Consider the following 19,576-nt stretch of genomic DNA (forward strand, 5'->3'; position numbering starts at 1 on the left):
TTTGATTTGTCCAGCCTAGAGAAGGGAAAGCTTTGTGGTGATCTATTTGCAATATCGGATACCTGAAGGGAGCCTAAAACACTAATGGAGAGGGATTTTTTACAAGGACATTTAGTGACAGAACAAGGGGGAAGGGCCTTACAACAGGAGTAGGTTTGGATTAGATGTTAATTGAATTTAAAGAAATTTTTTACTGCAAAGGTGGTGACACTGGAATCGGTTGTCCAGATGGGGCATGTGGATGCCTCATACATGAAAGTGTTTAGGGTCAGGCTGGATGGGGCTCTGAGCAACCTGGTCTAGTGGAAGGTGTCCCTGCCCATGGCAGGAGGGTTAGAACCAAATGGTTTTTAACGTCCTTTCCAACTCAATTAATTTTTGATTCTATGATTCTAATTCTGGAAAAGCCTTTTCTTCATCATCTGATCTATTTCTTTTCTGCTTCCAATTTTTTCTCTCTTAAATTCATTATTCTGTTTCTATTGCATTGTTCTGTTTTGCTTGTGAAAGGCAGAAACCTCTACAGTTCTAGTTCTTCTTGCCTCTTACTAGGCCAATAAGGCTTGGGACTGGAAAGCACATTAAAGAGCTGGCTTCAGAAAAGCTGGCTGCTGGGGAAGGTTAACACTCCTTTTTACATCTGATTTAATACAATTCTTAGTCTCTCTGCTTATTGTAAATAATATCCTTATAGAAGTTGTTTATCATGGAAGGGAAACAGTTTCACTAACACAGTGTAACAGTTAATTGCTCTTGCTGTTTCAACCACATTAATCACACAAAAAATCTTACTTGGGATGCATCATTAATAACAGTGTCTTTGGCAAATTTAAAAAGAACCTCAACATAAAAATGACCTCTGTTAATTCTGTGAAAATCATGAGACATGCTAGGTCTTCTGGGTTTTTTCAAGAAAGAAAATAAGGATTTTATCTATGTGATGATAAATATTTGCCATTTTGCAATTACCAGCATATGTATATCATAAATACATAATAGTTCAAAGTCTTTTGAATATATTTTTGTCACTAATATATCTTTCTTCTTCCATAATGAGCATAATTTTTTTCTTATCTGAGAATTATTAGCCGTTCAGTTGTGAATCTAGCGGTATAATTTATGTTTAATTCATTGCAGGGAAGAGAACCTAAAGAAAAGCACTGGGTTTTTTGGTTTTTTTTGTAGCAGTCAATAATTTATAAGAATAAATGTGTCCAAATTTTGCTCCTCTTGTCTGCAATGAGGATTACAAAACATTGTCATACATTTAGATCTAATACCTGACGTATGCAGTTTATACTAGCAATTTTTGTTCATAATTCATATTCTTCTTATACTAATTTAATTTTGCTGCTAAGTTCCTCCAAATACTTTTCTAAATATTGGACCAAATTTGCTATTTCTCTAATTTTTTGACCCTTAGCTTTCCATGGTATTTCATTTTTAATTTCAGTTGCTATTCAGAGCTCCCACATGCCATTAAAAAGGTGTGGTTTCCGTAGGATGATTGGCTTAAAATATTTAATGGCTTTATTTAAATAAATCTTGTTCTGATTTTATTCTTGTCTCACATTTATCACATGCCTAAGGTGACACAATTGGGTTCATTAGGTGTTAAAAGTGTCTTACAGGATGCACATGTTGGCATTATACCTCACAATCATTCTATCCCTAATCATTGTAGAAAAAATTTAAAAGTCGTATTGAGCTCAGTGAGATTATTTGCATAGAGAATGATTAATATTCTTAAATTCATATACTGATAAAGTCCATGTATGGAGCATATGCTCTGAAAAAAATTACCTATTTACAGGTGCTGATGCCCATACCACTCTAAATAGGGTGCGAGGGAAAACTGTGATCAGAATTTGGCAGACTTCCACTGTATCTGAAAACACCATACAGTTTGTAATGCCAGCATACTGTAAAGGAACATTATGTGTTAAAATCCTTTTGGTTCATTTCTAAAAGGCTCATCTAAAGTATACTGTACTCAGACTCAACATTTCTGATCTACTGGTGTCTGCTTCCACCATCTGCTTTTGCAGAACTATTTTTACCTTAACAAGTAGCAATGACTGCCACTGAGTGCCCCTTTGATGTGCAGTCAATCACAGACAAGAATCAAATTGTATAATAGACTATAATTTCCTGTCTGATCATAAGCTCTGCTTTTTGTGCTGGGCGATTTCCTTCAAACTAATTGACAAATGCACTGGCACAGGGAGAGATGGGCTGCAGCTGCCTGTGGTTTGTCAGAAAGACAGAAGGAAAGGAAATCTTGAGAAGTACTGAGGTGTTCATGACATTGAGATGGATCTTCTTCTGGGAATATTCATCATTAGAATGAAGAGCTTGTATTTTTTCAGCAAAAAAGGCTGTCCATTCCTTCAGGCTTTAAAGTACATTTTGAAAAAGAAAAAATCACATGGAAAACAAAGTTGCTTTTCTAGCATCATTCCTTCTACCAAGGGACAATGGAAACACAGCACACAGTCCAGAGTAATAACCTAATACTGGTCTACCACATTTTCTTCAGCAAGCTGAAATAATTGATCAGCAGTCACCCTTTGAAACCAGACAAAGTTAAGAACAACTCTTCTCTTTCAAAATGTATTGTACCTCACATGCCTCACGGAAATGATGGTGCATTTTTCTGTTCCACCCACTGTTATAAGGTGTGCCAACCAGCATTTTTGCAAGAGAATTTGTGGAACTGTGCAATGGAGATCTGTTTTGGCAGCAATGACCCATTCACAAAGGGTGGAGGTTAGGTGCAGTCTGTACTAGTGGCCTCTCACAACCCTTCAGCTTTTCCAATGAAAAATAGCCCATGTATAGAGAATTACATATAATCAAACATAGATTTATTTTTCTCCTTGTTCAGAAATTGTGACTTCATGCCTTGCTCAGAATTCTTTGAATTTGCATTTGAGCTCCTAGGAAATTTTTTTGGTGGAAATGTGTTAATTTTGATTTCATTAAATGAATATTTTAACTTTAAAAACTGTTTTAAAACAAGTAAGAAGGAACAGATTCATCCTGTCATCAATTCATCATCAATTCAGCTGTTATTTCACATTTTAATTTATGTGTATCTTGCTTTTGACATAGCAAATCTTTTGAATAATTTTATTTATTTGGCATTCTCAAAGTTATAGATGCCCAGAAAATCTTTGGCTTCAGTACATGTGGCAGGGGAAACTGTTCTTCCAGGGGAATTGTGACCTAAATAGATAAACAGTTTTCATATTCTGATACTTAAGACATTTTGATCTAGCATGACAATAAGCTAAAACTTCAGATTATGAAGCTTCCTATTAAAATTTATGAAATTACTTTATATAGATATCTTAGTCTTTAATTTAAAAAACCTTATAATTTCTTAGCTTTTTTGTGAAATATATGTCAAAATTATAAACGTTCAAGCCTTGAAATATCTAAGTTCGGATCATCTGTGGACCTAGATGTTGCCAAGAGAGAAATCATTATGTTTCTCAAAGTTGCTGATGTGTTGGACAGTAAAGGTAAATCTAAAAGAACAGATTGGCAGAGAATTGGTAAAAAGCAAGAAACTAATTCAGTAAATTTATGGCACAGCATAGCTCCACATGGTCTTCAGTATTTGTTGTGCTTTTCTATAATTTATACATGCTTTCAGTCTGCTTAGAGTTGGTTTAAAAAAACCTAAACAACAAAATAGAAGCAAAGTTGCTTATGTGTGAAAAATCTCACAGTTTCCATCCATCAAATTCTACTGGTATACTGTGTACATCACCATTTTTCAGTCTCTTGGGAGATCTTCTACTGTATTTTGGCATTTCATTATTTGGGGTTTTAAACTTTTCATTTTTGTAATAGCATTTGAGTCATGTGCCCAGTAAGCATTTTTGTGAATTGGAGCCCATACTCTTACTTAGCAAGCTCATGTCTACATCTGCTCAGTGAATGGGATTTGGCTCTATACTGAAATAATAACATTTGAGTTAAGGGGTTTAAATATAAACATATACATATATCTAATAGTACATTTAATATATTTAAGGGGCGAGTGTAAATGACTATATTGTGTAAATTTTAAATAGGCCCAATAAATTTCTCTGTCTGTTTGTGTTCAGACAATATAGTGAGTTTTTAGGATACTTGTGTGACACTGAGATGTTTGAAATAGTGTTTCTTTTTTCCTGCTAACTAGCAGTTTTATAGTAGGAATGTCAGACTATTTTTGGCAGTCAGTTTGGGCCATAAGCTTTTTTCTCTCAAAAGTGGCTGCTGGGTATTTTGTTGTGTCAAGGACTTAGAGGTGCTTGTTATTTGGCTGTGAGATAGATAGGAAAAGTAGATGTTAAAAAAACCCAAAAAACCAGACAAGCCAAACAAGGATGGGAAAGCTTTGAAAAGCTCAAGAGGGAGAAAATTATCTTGTACATATGGTAAATCTTCAAGCTTAGATACAAGAACTTCTATTTTTTACAAGTTCAGAAGAAAAGCTAGATACACATTCCTATGATACAATTGTAAATTTCTTTGGCTACCAGTCATTTTACAGTTCTCTTTTGATTTAAGGGGTTAAATTGTACTGCCAGCTAAAATAGTTTTACTAAATCTAGTGTAATTACTTATGATCTTTAACTCATCTTCACATTGCATCCTTAACAGATGTAATTTTGCCTTAAGACTTTAACTTGAAGCCAGCAGGGTAGACTCCAGGTTGCTGCAGAAATGGTGTGGCTGAGGTAGAGATTGTAACCCCAGGGGCTCCTGCAGATGCCAGGCAGGGACAGTCAGGGCTGGTGGCTTTTTACAGTTCTCTTTTGATTTAAGAGGTTAAATTGTACTGCCAGCTAAGATAGTTTTACTAAAGCAGATGTCCCTGCAGATGCCAGGCAGGGACAGTCAGGGCTGGTGGCGTCCCCAGTGCCCTCCCTAGGCTGCTGTGCCACTGCCCTAGTTTTACTTGTGAGAAAAAGGTCTTGGGAGAGGTGGTACTGTCTCTTCAGGCTACTGTGCCACTGCCCTAGTTTTACTTGTGAGAAAAAGGTCTTGGGAGAGGTTTAAAAGGAGTAGGGTGAGGTTAGCATTTAAAGGTGAAGGGGTGAAGGGCAGGTATTGGAGTGTCCCAGAACTCAAAGCTTATTTTTCTGCTAATCAAGAATTATTTACCAGTAAATTGGTAAAATGGAGATACTTACGAGAAAAAGAGGTGGCAGAGTGTAGCCTTAAAATTAAGTTTTTATAAAGAAAATCAATTTCATTTGCCTATTGTCCTTTTTTTAAAAAATCAGGACATGATTGTAATGATACTGGGATCCTTTCTAATGCGATGAGTAAAAACAAAGAAATGTGGACATTCAAAAGCTGACATTGGACCTGCAAACACCAAGGCAGGAAGCCCTGCTAGTTTTCTGTTCTCCAGAGCAGACAGCCTCATCCTCTCCCTTCAAGCAATGCATTTGGCTGTACAGGATCCAGCCATGTAGCAGTTGTACAGCCACTGTCCTGGCCTTAACAGGGCTGTAACAATTCATTTATTCCCTGGAGCTTTGGCTTGGTGTCACTTGTCCTAGTTTTTGTGAAAATTAAATAAAGTGAAGCAAAAGGTTTCCATGTTAATAGGTGGATATGTAGATATGTTTTTTCTGGGACTTTTGTTTTTTGTTAGCTGTGGGACTAATCTTTTTCTGCATAGCCATTCCAATGATATGTATGCCATTTTAATCCGCATTATAATGTGGATTTTATAAATTTTTATACTTTTTTGTTCTATACTGAGCATCTAACATACTTCACAAGGTGAGAAATCTTCTTTAGTCAAGCGTGGCAGCTGCCATATTTATCATACATTTGTTTGACTGGAACTTCAGTCCAACAATGTTTCTGGTATTTAGATGCATGTAGGTGCTACGAGAAAATTATGTTCAATTTCATGTGAAACTGCAAATTAGTGTAACTGCTAAAATGGTGGAATCTCCCTATTGAAGTCATCACCTTGATAGTTCCCTTTACAGCCTTAAAGCTATTGCAGTATGTCCTACTTCAGATTTTCTGACTCTCTTATGAATTTCATTGAACTCATGCTGTCTTTGCAAAAATATTGACCCCTTCTTTCACAGGACAGGGGTAATTTAAAAGCTGCAAGAGTATACATTTTATTTTTAAGTGTAATACTTCCTATTAATACAGAAAGCTGTAGCATATGGCTTGAAATATGTAGAATTAAAATACTCTTATCCATATCCAAGCACATTAAAGAACAGTATGCATCTATTTAAAATGAAACATGAATTTAGGTTGATTCTGTATCAAGGAAGTTCATGGCAACTTGGTGCTGACATAAGCAGCCAGTAAATCAGAGCGAAAATAGCTAGGAAAATAGCATTTTTAAAGAGACTTATAAAGGAAATGCCAAGATAATTGTAGAGTTGAGTTAGCTAGCTGTGAATTCCTCCAGCTTAAAGAGAATAGTAAAACTGAGTGAATTAATCACAGGAAATAATTTACTGGACAAATTTAGCATGTCTTGGATTAAAAGGCATACTTTCTAGAACAAAATTAGGTTACTGTGAGAATTGCTGAGTTTAAACATTGCCTCACTGCAACAGAAGAAAGCAACTGCATGTGCACACATAGCTCTGGAGGAAAAAAGAGACTAGTGCTGAGCTCTTGTCTTTTTTATTTGCCTTTGTTCTTGGTTTGGATTACTTGCTGGTATGAAGAGTCAGGAGGAAACTGTTAACCTGCCTGCTTTTACTCAGTATTACTTTCTATTGGAGTGTGTGTATGGAAATACAAACTCAGGACATCTACAGAAGAGCGCTCTTCTTCAGAAGAGAATGTTAAACCCCCATTAAAAAAAAAAAAAGCAAAACCAAAAAAACCCAGCTGTAAATGTATTATTGTCTCCAGCAGCAACTGTAAGCAGAGACCCTTCAGATGAAAGACCATAGGGCAGGCATAGATGATATTTCTCCCTGATGTCCTTCCAACTATTTTTAAGTCAAATGACAGGAGCTTTAAAATGTATTTTCCTAAAAATAAGAAGGCAGGGCGAGGCTGGGCAGTGTGAGGGGAATGGTGTGATGGTATCTGTTATTTTTTACTGTCTTTGTAGTTATAAGTTCCTCTTTGGCTCAGCATATGACTGAAAGGTGTTGCTTTTCTGAGCACAAAACCTACATATATGAAGTATTTATTACATACTTGTGGATATTATTCTTTTGTTTCAGTATAGAGATTACTGAGCTGCCTGAAACTGCCCATTTCTTTTCTTCCCTTGAGCCAAATTCATATGCTGTGCATCTACCATTTCTCTGGAAGAGTTTTCCAGAAGGTCTGCTGCTAGTAGTGTGGGCAAACATAGTGTTTTTCCCTCTTTTGAACATAGTTCATATAAATTGATTATGATGTGCCATAAATCTTATGATGGAGGTGAATCTCCTGTCCCTACTCACCCATTCTGTGCTGTTCATGACTTTGTAGAAAACTGTCATCCGGTACATATTTAGAATTTATGAATAATAATGTCTTGCTTTCCCTAAACAGTAGTTTGAATAAAACCCACTTGTTATTTTGATTTTAAAAGTAAATAAAATCATCAGAAATCTCAATCTTATGAGTTAAAGATCAAGGAACATTTTTTATGATATTCATTTGATGTTAGCCAGCAGTAAAGATGTTTTCCTGAGAGTCTATTTTTCCACCAAGGATGAGGTTTTATAGACGTTGTTTATTTTAGATTACTACATCGCTCTGTGTGACTGCATCATAAAATCATTCGTTAGGTGAGGGTAATTTACAAATGATCAGAAGCAACCAAATTACTCCAGCTTAATGAGTTGCCAATTATTGCCTGTGTAGGCTCTTTTTCTGCTGTGGCTGTGAAGTTGGCTTACGTTAGTGTGCATTAATTTTATTTCACAAATGCAGTGATAGAGGAGACCTAATCCTTCCAGTTATCATGCCTCAGCAGTGAGTGGGAATGCATTAAGTCAGGGTTAACTTCATTGCATATACCTGTCACTCTGGACCTGGTGCAAAACACACAGCAGGGCATTTTTCCGGGAAAATGTCATACCAATGCATTGATAGCTGCAACGGCAACCCACTCATCTCGGGGTAGTGTCCAAGCTGTTGATTTTTAGCCATAGAGCCTGAAATGTGTGAAATAATTTCTTTCTGAGACGCTATCTCCCTCCTTTTGTAGACAGCAGAGGTTCTGTAGTCGGATTTCCTCTAAAGAAGGGAATTTTTGGCAGAATGTTCCATGCAAGGACTGGAATGTGTGAAATCATTTATTTCTGAGACGCTATCTCCCTTCTTTTGTAGACAGCAGAGGTTCTGTAGTTGGATTTCCTTCTCTAAAGAAGGGAATTTTTGGCAGAATGTTCCATGCAAGGGCATCAAGACTTGGGATCCTACTATCCCAACATGGCTCCAAATTGTTGGAATTTGGCAACTTTTTGATGAAAAGACCTCTTTTTGCGTTTTCTTGGAGAATGCTAAGGATATTTTTGCTAATTGATAAACAGGATACATGAATTGCTATGGGACTGGTTATTCCAATGACTATGAGATTTTTATCACATATTTATGTCAAGGAAAAAGTCAGGCAAGCCAGTTGGCCAGAGCTTTGTGACAGTGACAGCCTCCAAACTGGGGCTTGATGTAGTGGAAGTAGGGTAGAAACTAAAGTGGAGGTGACTGAACCACCCTGCTCTCCAGTGCTCTCGGGAACTAAAGGTGTTAGGAAGGTCTCCTCCTCCAGTGCAGAACCTAAATGCACAGATATGTGAAGAAAAAAACTACATCACTTCCAGGCTGCTTAAGTTGCTGTGGAAAGTCAGTGTTCAAAGAACTTTGCACAAAGTTGTTTAACCATTTGATTGGACTTTCATTAGAATGTATGAACTGATTGTGTAATACAAGCCTGACACAACTCTGAGTTATTCCTTTCCAGTCCTGACTTCAGCTTGGAGAGCATCTTCAACCCATATTTTCCCAGTTTTTGTTTCTCTTTAGTATTTTGCTTTACTTCTTTCCCTTTTTTCAGTTCCCCTAGCACCAGGAAATAACAATAAAAAGCTGTGGAATAAGATTTAGTGCCATCCCATTATCTTGTGCTCTGCTGCTAATTTCTCAGACCACATAGAGTTGTAGTTGAGTTGCATGTCTGCAATTTAGGTTGTAGAAATTCTAGGCAGCAACTGATATTGACTGGGGTTTTTAAAGTGTCTACAAATGTATCTAATACTAATTGAAAGATTCAAAGACTAGAACAATATCTTGTATGATTGAAGATGCAGAAGCCCCAGGGATATGAAAAATATGTTATATATGTTTTGATGTTATTCAGTGGAATAAAAAAGATACTTGGAACATCTGTCTCCATCCTTGAGAGGTGATCCACAGTTGTGTGGTAATAGATATTTTATTCACTGGAATAAAAAAGATACTTGGAACATCTATCTCCATCCTGGGCCTTGAGAGGTGATCCACAGTTGTGTGGTAATAGAGGGGCTTCCAGAACATTTCTGCACTACTTTATCATCAGACAAGGATTTTATGTTGTCTCAGTTCCTACCTTCTCTCGCTTTATTTATCCTTTCTGTGAATTTTCCTGGTTTTCATCTGTACTAAGCTGGTTAGCTCTACTGGATAAATTATTAATCACAGTTTATGAGAAAAATTTAATACTGAAAAGGAAGGGATAATACTTTCAAGTGTGAAGTAGTCTGGATGTAGGTTTTTGAGCTAAGAACAGTTGAAGAGTTGTGTTCTCAAGTCATGTGCTGAGGCAAAGAGGATCTGATCAACACAGACAGATATTGTCACAAGATATTATTTTTTCCCCCCCAGTCTTAGGAAAATAACAGTCAAAGGTCTTCTTCCCTGACCTCAGTAGAGAAAGGGCTTTTAAAAATAAAAAAAAAAGTTTCCCATACTTTATACTGTCTTCACTGTCTTTAGGTTAACATTTTTTGGATTTTTTTTTTTTTTTTTGCCACAGGAAGAATGGGGAATTAGAACTTATTAAGATCTTAAAATTTAAATATGTACATTCTTTTGCCACAAATAATACATTTATATTACAGCTTTTCTTTGGTATGCTGCAAAGCAGGTTTGTGTGATTCACTACTTTAGCAAAAAAAATTTGGTTATTTTATGTCAAAAGTACAAAGGAAAATTGTGTTGTGCATGCAGCAATGTAAAGTTGTCTACAACTCCCTTTCATTCTTGCCCCAGTTCCTTCTGTTGATTTGCTTCTCTATATCAAGACTGTGCCCTCCCTTCACAGTTTGTTCACAGGCAAGGCCTGAGCTTCTCCAATATTTTACATTTCTCTTCTCCTTTAACAATTGGAAAACCTGTTGGATTAATAACAACAGGGATTAAAGCTTTGGAACTTTTGGTATGATTTGCCAGGGAAGACAGGCTTCTGAATCCCTGGACTCTGGAATGTGCCCTGTTGAGATTCCAGCAGGGGTCCCTGCCCCCAGGGTTTCTCCAAACCTCACTGCAATTCTGCAATTTCCCTACGCACCTGCCCTATGTACTTGTGTCTGAGTTACTCTGTTTATTTCTTTTGGATTTCTGCCAGCAGTTTAGGCCTCAGGTAAATTCTCTTATCTCCTGTTAAGTCAATATTTATTTACATTCCAGTGGACAAACTTTATATTCTCAGTCTTTTCAATATACGTATTGTTTAGAAGAGGTTTGGAGTGTCTGCACAACTTCACCTATGATCTCTTGAATAACGTGTTAATATCAACTTGGTATTAATTATTTGTTTATTGAGGTGAAATGTCAAAAAGAAAATAAGTTTATTTTTTCCTAAAAAGACAGCTTGAAATATTATATTACTGAAATTCTGGTTTTATTCCAGAGACTGAAGGTTTGTATTCAATCTTTGTATGCTCTGTGCAAGTAAGCAAAGGTCTCTTCTGTTCTTTTGCATTAGAAAGAGTTATTGAATAGCAGACTATATAATAGAATAAAAATGCTTAAGGGCAAAATATTTGTGGCTTAGATTTTTCCAGCAAGCAAATTTGGCTTTTTAACATTTTTTTCCAAGTTAGCTCTTCAGACTTCTGTGCTGTGTAGTGCAAAATGATGTACTCACACTCAGTTCCCATGTTTGCTTGTGGTAAGAATTGTGAGACTAAATTTCTGATACCTCATACACACTGGGAGGAGAAGTTACCTGTTATAACTAAATAAAAATAAATTTATTTGAGAGGAGGATTTGTAATTCATGATGTCAAACTTGACTTACACTTCCAGTAAATGTGTTTCGTTTATACTGCCTTAAAAAATAAATACATAAATATCACTGTGCAATTATTTTAAATGGTGCTGTCTTTATAATTATGAATATTAAGCACTTTGCTTTTACCACTACATTTGAATTGTAGTCACTGTATCTGCTGATTTTTTTTTTCATTTCCAAAACCAACAGCACTGGCTGTTGCAAGACTAAAGAGAAAGAGGGCTATGTATTTATTAGGAAGAGCTCTTTGGAGACACACATATATGCCTTTTATGTGTGTATGTGAACATATCTATATAAATATCTTAAAATATATATAGTCACAGTGTAGCATATTAAAAAAGTATAATCCCCATTGATTTAACTATATATTAGCTATTTGCATGGATAATTTTATTTACAGTTGAGCATTGTGTGTTCCTGGAAGGATGAGAAATGTTCAGTTGCCACTGGCTGTAACTACTTTTTGTCTTATACATCCTCCTTTGGTCTCCAAGCCATAATTGAAATAAAATTCAACTTCCCCTGGTTCTTCTGAACAGTCTGAATATAGAACTTGCACAGTTATCTCCAGAACACCCTTTAATAGAAATCAAACCCCATAATGAGATGTTCTGCAGGAAGCTGCAGAACACACTGCAGGGCACTTGCCTAACACGGTACTGTGAAATCTTACTCTGAATTTTAGTACATTAAGAGGGTACTTTCAAGTACTAAACTTAAAATGTTGCATATAATTGTATTGGAATATGGCCTTGTCCCTTAAATCCAGATCTGAAGATGTGAAATTGCAAATACTTAGAACATTGGTGGCTGAGAACAACAGCGGTAGCAGCCTCAGCCATACTCAAATGTTCTTAAATGATCTGAAACCTTTGGAGTTGTCTGGTAGACTGTACAGTGGAAAAATAATAAAACTCCTATTTTTAGTTTTAAAAATAGTTATTTCTTTAAACTCTATAAGTACTTTTGAGCTTATGCTTCTGTCAGTCAACAAAAATGCAAAGGAGTAACATCTTCAGCTAAAACATTGTAGTGGGAATAGGAAAAAATCTTTAAAAAGCCTGGTTTTTGCAATCAATACCCAGGTAGTTTAGGTGACAGGTATAATTGATATAAATGATTTTTTGTTTTATATTGAGTTTTGCTAATTCCTTTGCTTCCTGCCTGTGAAGGTATTGGTCGAAGCAGTCCACTGGGAACATGTCTACTGTACATACAACCTCCGTGACTGATATGGAAGTAATGAGGTTTTTTTTCTTGTTTCATAGGTCTTGCAGTCATTCCCCTGACCAAGGGCTCAACAAATACATTCAGGCTTCTTATGAAAAACAGCTCTGCCAGCTGAATGGCAGGAGGCTTATGGGTTTGTTTGCCAGGCTTCTCTGGGTGTATAAACCAGTTGCTGCAGCTCTAAAAATGATATGACTGGTGCAGTAGTGATTTTCTGCACTGAAGGTGGATGCTGACAGGAGTTATGTACTGCAGATATTTTAGTGAACTCTGAAAAGACTGTGCTGTAATACAACACTCCCAGATATAGAATTCTGTGGTTCTGATTTCTTCTAGCGTGTGATTTCCTCTCCATCATTATCTTCTGTAGAATTATAGTTGTGGGAAACCAGTCTGTATGACAGTGCTTTACCTTGTAAAGGTAAATTGTTTTTCCTTGTTTAATTTAATAGATTTTGGCTCCAGAGCATACCTCAGTTTCCTGCATTTATTTATGTGTTGGGGAAGTGCATGAGGGGCACAGAAAATGCATGTGCCCTGTGCCAGTGAAGGTTAGGACTGAACTTAAAATCTCTTGTGCCAGGCAGCAACTACTTGGACAGCTGCCTAGCTGGGTTTCTTTTGCTTCTAAATGCTCTATGTAATTTCTAATACTGCCAAGGGGAAGCACATGGGTTTTATGTATTGGTCACTAACTATTCCGTAAGGGAGTTAAAAATACCACACTGGAGTATTAATAGCTTTTCTCTGAAAATAGTAAATGCTTCCTGTAATTGAAGAGTAAGCCTCTTGCTGTCATTCTAGTATAAACATGTCATGACAAATCCTCACTTAAAAACATTTTTTGCTCTTGTTCAGTGTTTGTCAGGTTCAACTCCAGCCATGGCTTCCCCGTGGAGGTTGGTTCAGATTCCAGCATCCTCCAGCTGAAGGAGGCAGTTGCCCAGCGACAGGGAGTTCCAGCTGACCAGCTGCGGGTGATTTTTGCAGGGAGGGAGCTCAGCAATGACTTGACACTGCAGGTAAGAATTGTTGGTAGCTTCTCGCCTGGACTGCTGCCAGCTACACTGCCTCTGCCTCTAATGCTGCCAATCTGATGTTCATGCCTGAGATCTAATAAAATAAATAGTGCCTGGGGATTCCTTGAACTTTACTCCACACTGCTTCATTAATTCTGACCTTCTTAATTATGCATTAAAACAGCAAGCAGGAAGGGTAGGGAAAGAGAGAGAATACGAGAGAGAGAGCACGGGAGAGCTGTGCCTAGTGAATAAATGTTTACTGACTACAGAAGCAAGCCATGCACAATTTCTGTATCTGTTCAATTTCTATCTTACTTATTCCATTTGAATCTTAATGAAGAAGGATGTGAATAAATTGCTCTAAATCAGGCTGCACAGTCATCACATTTTATAGAATTTGTAACCCAATTGTGACCCCTGGAGGATAGCTACACGGCTGCTGCTGTGCTGTGTGCTGCTGTGCCTGCACAGGTGTGTGATGCTGGAGGGGTGGTTCCAGATCAGAAAGCCCACAGAAGTGTTCTCCAAACCACTGAACTCATAAATGTGTGAAGCTAAAAGCAGAGAAGGGAGCACAGAAGAGAGCTGTAAGTAGGTATCTGAATTTCAGTTCCTGAAGTTAGTGAACCATTCTCTTCAATAAATGCAGAGGGCTGTTCATCTGTAGTGAGCAGTAAGAAGCACTGAAAGATAGGTTCAAGTTGCTCTTTGCTGCTGCTACCAGGGCAGCTGCAGTTACTTTATTAATAGTTTTGTTTACCCTATGTGTGCATTTGGCAGTTTATTCCAATTGCCAGGGTTTAGCACAAGATCACACATTTAAGACAATTGGAAAACTTTGGGAAACCTAACTGGCCTTTCAGCATAGTGCAAATACTGATTTCATGAAATTGCCATTCTTCTCAGTGGTATCAAAGAGCTGCAGATACAACCTGTAGTAGTGCAGGTGATTGCAGATAAGATCCCTCACATGTAGAGCTATTCAGATTAATTTGTACTCATATTTCAGACATATTGTTGTACTCAGAATGGCTGCTAAGTCTGGGTACAGAAAGTCACTACGGTATTGATGACCTATCACTGTTTCTCCCTGGGTATGGTATTTGTTGCTTTGCAGAGGGCTTTAGGGAATTTTAACACACAAAGGAAGGTGTAGAAATGTGAATTGCTGTCAGTCTCCAGCGCATCAGCTGTAAATAGTGTTGATGCATACCTGCAGTGTGCTCCACAGACATGTGAATACATATATATAAAAGTGTAAGAATAAAAAAAAAAATCATGTGAATTGTAGAAGCTGTCAGTTGCCAGTTGCTAGATTGGAGTGTCTGTGTTCTGTCAGAAGCTTCTGAACCACTCTGCTTTTCCTGGCAAGCTGCAGGTGTTGGTATTACTGCCATTTTGTGACAGCATGAAACACAGATTTTCAGCCCAGTTTGACACTTGCAACCAAGTTTGTTGTTGGCTACAGCATACAGTCTGTTGCCAGGGTAAATTAAAAATGGTGTTCCAGGTATATAGACCTCCTGATGATGTAATTTCCTTGTTTTGTCATAATTATCATGTCTAGTCAAGACTTCCTATTATTTAGTGAACTGGATCTAGATTCATTGCTTAGACTCTTGGTTTCTAACTCAGATAGGAAATTCAAAAGCTGTTTCAGATGGTCCAATTCATACTTCTGCATTTGGGTGTCTTAAGTATTGCATTGATTGATATCATCAGCATCACTTTTATTCTAGATATTTTAATGCATTCTACTTTGCTGTGTTTCCTTTTTTTTTTTTTTAGCATCACTTTTATTCTAGATGTTTTAATGCATTCTACTTTGCTGCTGTGTTTCCTTTTTTTTTTTTTTAATTGTGTATATTTATTTATCTTGGAAATTTGTCAGCACAAGAAGAAGAGTTGAGTATTTGAGGTGTTTGGGTTCCTGTGGTAAGCTGTCTGGGTTTTTTGCAGAAGCTAACAACTTGTATGTTAATTAAATACTATTTATCTTGGAAATTTGTCAATATAAGAAGAAGAGTTGAGTATTTGAGGTGTTTGGGTTCCTGTGGTAAGCTGTCTGGGTTTTTTGCAGAAGCTAACAACTTGTATGTTAATTAAATACTAACTGCTGGCATTTATGTTGCATCTGTAGTTTCCGAATTAACATCAAATATAAGCAAATTAACTAACTCTTGTTTTCTAGATCTGTGGATTTGGATGCAAAATAAGAAAAATTCTACTCAGCTGATGTTTTAAATTATTTCATTTTACAATAGCATAGAATTTATGGTCAAATAATTTTATCCTTCTGTTTTTCATAAATTACTTTTGAACTTATTTGCCCAAGGTATTGTGGAAGAATCTTGAGGTCAACAAAAAGACCTGATGGTATTGCAGATAATAAGATTATAAAGGACATAAGAAAAGCTGCAGTAATTGCAGGAGTATGGAGCAGGTATATAGGAAATACTCCAGGACAACAAACTTTACTGGTTACATAATTCATAGTACAACTAGATTTGGCTTGACAGCTACCTTAGAATCTCAGGCAGCTGATACAAAACATAACTGAGAATGTGAAAGCTGTGTTTGTTTTCCTGTTTGGAGAGAAGGAAAAATCATTCCTGGTAGCTGAGACTTGTAAAAAATAAATGAAGGTGAAATGGACAGATGTTAAAGAAAAATTATTATTAGAAGGAAAGTGTCAAGTTGAGATCTTAAGAATTTAATATCAACAACAGTAAAAAATTTGTAGGAGGGATAGAAGTGAAATATGTGTGGAGACATTTAATCTGGTACCACATATATGTGTTTTTCCCTTGAAAAAAGAAAAGAAGATTAGACACTGATTCTACTGTACACAGGGGAGATCAGTATCTGAGCTGGTGACTAAGGGACAAGTAGTGAAATTAGAGCCGTGGTAAGCAAAGATTGGTAATGACTGGATGCAAAATGAGACCTGCAAATTTGTATCTCATAAGAAGGAATTCGAGCAATAAGCTGATTCCTAAAAGCCTAGCAAACAGTGTCACTTAAGTGTGCTAAACACTCCAAAGAATGATGAAGAGCTCCCTGCTGATTACAGTTCACTTTGGCATGAGTAGAAGTAATTAATTAATATAGATGCAAAAATAGATTGTCATGAGTGTGGAAGAATAGTGGAAAGATCTTCCTGTAGCAATCCTAGGATGGAAAGAAGAACAGAACCATAGCAGAGTCACCAACAGAATAAAAAGGAGGTAGCAGCATATCAGGGACCTTGAAGAGTTCTAACAGGAGGGGACTACTTATAGTATTGTCATTGCCTCAGAGAATGGCAAAATGAGTTAACAAAGCTTCTGGTAGTAAAGTCTGTAGAATCTATTGATAAACAATTTTGCTCAATGTAAGCAATTTAAAAGTTACTACTGACAATAGCAGTAGTGTTATATTACTACACACTTCCTCTTTCTTGGAGAACTCTGAGTGCCCTTGTGTGATGGAGTTCTTTGCAGTTTGCAGGAGAGATTCCATTCCTTGCAGACCTTATAGTGTAAATGAATAAAGCAGACAAATGATGTGATGGGAATCAGTAGCTTAGCTTGTCCTCAGTCAGTAGCAAAACACGGATAGAATTAAGTCTTTTTTCCCAATTCTGTACCATTTATTTTTGGCAGTGTTTCCTCTGTAAAGTAAAGCTGGAAGATACTGGTTTTTTGAAACAGAAAAAGACTAAGCATGTGTTAAGTAGCAGGACTTGTTAGCTTTGTGCTAGAGCTGTGCTCCCCTGAGACAGCTTCTGAGTCAGTGTTAGCTTGCATTTGACTGCAGCATAGGCTTGAGGCTTGGAGCATAGGTTTCACATTAATTTGGCTTTGACTGCATCCATCCATATAGGTGCTTGCCTAAAATAATTTATACAATAATTCAAAAAACAACAAAGCACGACTAGAAGTTATTGTTAAATACTGCTCATAAACATAACTGAAAATGAGTAAAAAGGAATAGCATAACTGCAGTAGCAACATAAATTATCATCTTTGCAGAGGAGGGAAAAAAGAAGTGATGCGGAGAAATGGTGCTCTCTTTTAGCAGGAACAGGTACTTGAAAAATGGAATATTGCATTTCATTGAAGAAGGACCTTGTGTACATAAATGTATGGCAACCTTCTTGCTCTCTAAGCACAACCAGTACAACAGAGCTTACAGCAGTTCTTATAGTGCCTTGTTTCATTTTAATGAGGGTTCAAAGAAGAAACCAGGTGACACTGTGAAATGTGTCCCTAACCAGAAAAAAAACTCCATGTGTAATTATAAAGTACTGAATGCTATGATTAGATTGGGTCTTTTGATGTAGTTACTGCCTTGTGTTACAGTTTTATATATAGGATACCAAATCACTCACAGAAACAACTTTGATACTCAGCAGTTCTGTGGGTTACAGAATACTGTTGAGCCAACATTTGCATACTTAAATGCTGTTTGTAGAGAATTGCCCATAGACAAACTGACTAAATCAATCATCATATGTGAAATTCAAAGAGAAAAAATAATTTTATGTGTGTGCATGCTTAAATCAGTATTTTTGGTCAATATTTGATTGATCTGTGGGTCTTCTTTTTTCTTGTAAAGTTGGAAGAGATGTGTGTTGTACTTCTTCAAAACAAGAAAAGCAAACTGAGTTATACTAAGGTATATTATAGTAACAAGGAAATCTAGAGATGCTACATGTGTGTTGCCAGGTAATGTGGATTTGGCTAAAAGAGACGACGGCAGTACTGTTTGCTCTTGGTTCTTTTGACAGCTGCAGACTCACTGTGACAACAGAGATGTGTTCAATAAATGTTTCCAAGACTTGTGTTGGGCCTGATGGTATTACACACTCACAATGCATGTGGAAAGTACCACAGAGCCATGTTTGCTGTGATATTAAGTCAGGGCTAGCTTGGGTCTCCAGATTTTCCGTATTGTTGCTTTGTGAAGTATTTTCTGTACTTCCACATTCTAAAGAGTGTTGAAAAGCTCCCTGCTGATTGCAGTTCATTTTGGAATGAGTAACAGTAATTAATTAATATAAAACCAAAAATAGGAATTCTTTCAGAAGGTTGTTGTGAGTATGGAATAATGGAAAGATCTTCCTGTAAAATTGTGTGCAATTAAAAAAGAAGGTACATTGCTCATCAATTGTTCTGCCAGATCAAGACCTAATTGCATTTATAGATGAGACCTTCCATCTTGGAAATGTATTTCCATTCTGCTTTTAAATGCGCTTGTGTTCCAGTCTTGTTATGCTAAGTTTTTCATCGATTTAGAAGACTATGAAAAATATTTAACTATATCTAAATGAGGAGTAAATTCTCATCAAGTAGTTTAAAAATTTCAAAAAGTGTATGAGCCATTTGTGTTGAGGACTACAGATTCTAATATGGCCTTGAAATTTTCTGGGTCCTTCTTGATTCTTCTGACATTTCTTAATGTGTTTTTGTTGGCCTGCTGATGATTGATTAAACTGGGACAGGGTTTTCTTTGCAAACTTTCTTCAGCGTGCACACAGTACAAATGTGGTCTTAATTCCTACATGTATCTAGGTTTTGGTACCTAGATGAATTCTGTGATGTCTGCTGAGTCTGGTTCAAGGGTTCCTGGAATAGGGAGGCTGGTATCAGTGTTCTTATAGGAGACTTACTGACTCATAATATTTCTGTATGTCCTATGTTGCTCTTTTAGATTAATTTCCAAATTTCTAAATTTGAGTTTATTTTGTTTTCCCCTTTGCATACAGTTTAAGTAAGTTGTGAATCTATTGAATTAATTTTTATTCCATGGATGGTTGTTATTACTTTCTTTGTGTGCAAACATGTTCAGGCAACAGATGACTTTACTTAAAATTCATTTCTCTTAGGCTGTTAAAATTCCCTGTATTGAGGCCATTAAGTGAATTTTGTGAAATATATTTTTGAAAGAGCTGTTGCTTTGTGTGGGTCTGATAGAGAAACTGCCATACTGCTTGCATGAAATACATTATGCAGATAAGAAACTCCTCTGGCAAAACACTCTAGTTCTTTTCAGGACATATATTGCATTTCAG

General features: G+C 36.6%; 1 protein-coding gene across 1 annotated transcript in view; it reads left to right on the forward strand.

Annotated features, from left to right (window-relative positions):
* The window catches only part of PRKN (parkin RBR E3 ubiquitin protein ligase), a 687,026-nt gene that overhangs the window by 112,448 nt on the left and 555,002 nt on the right, over window positions 1-19,576 (forward strand). The window contains exon 2 of the mRNA XM_039718871.1: window positions 13,358-13,521. Within this exon, the coding sequence (XP_039574805.1) occupies window positions 13,358-13,521 (164 nt within the window). The remainder of the gene's footprint in view (window positions 1-13,357; window positions 13,522-19,576) is intronic.

The sequence above is a fragment of the Passer montanus genome, unplaced genomic scaffold, assembly GCF_014805655.1.
Source record: "Passer montanus isolate IOZ18808 unplaced genomic scaffold, ASM1480565v1 scaffold40, whole genome shotgun sequence".
In the NCBI taxonomy this organism is placed as follows: Eukaryota; Metazoa; Chordata; class Aves; order Passeriformes; family Passeridae; genus Passer; species Passer montanus.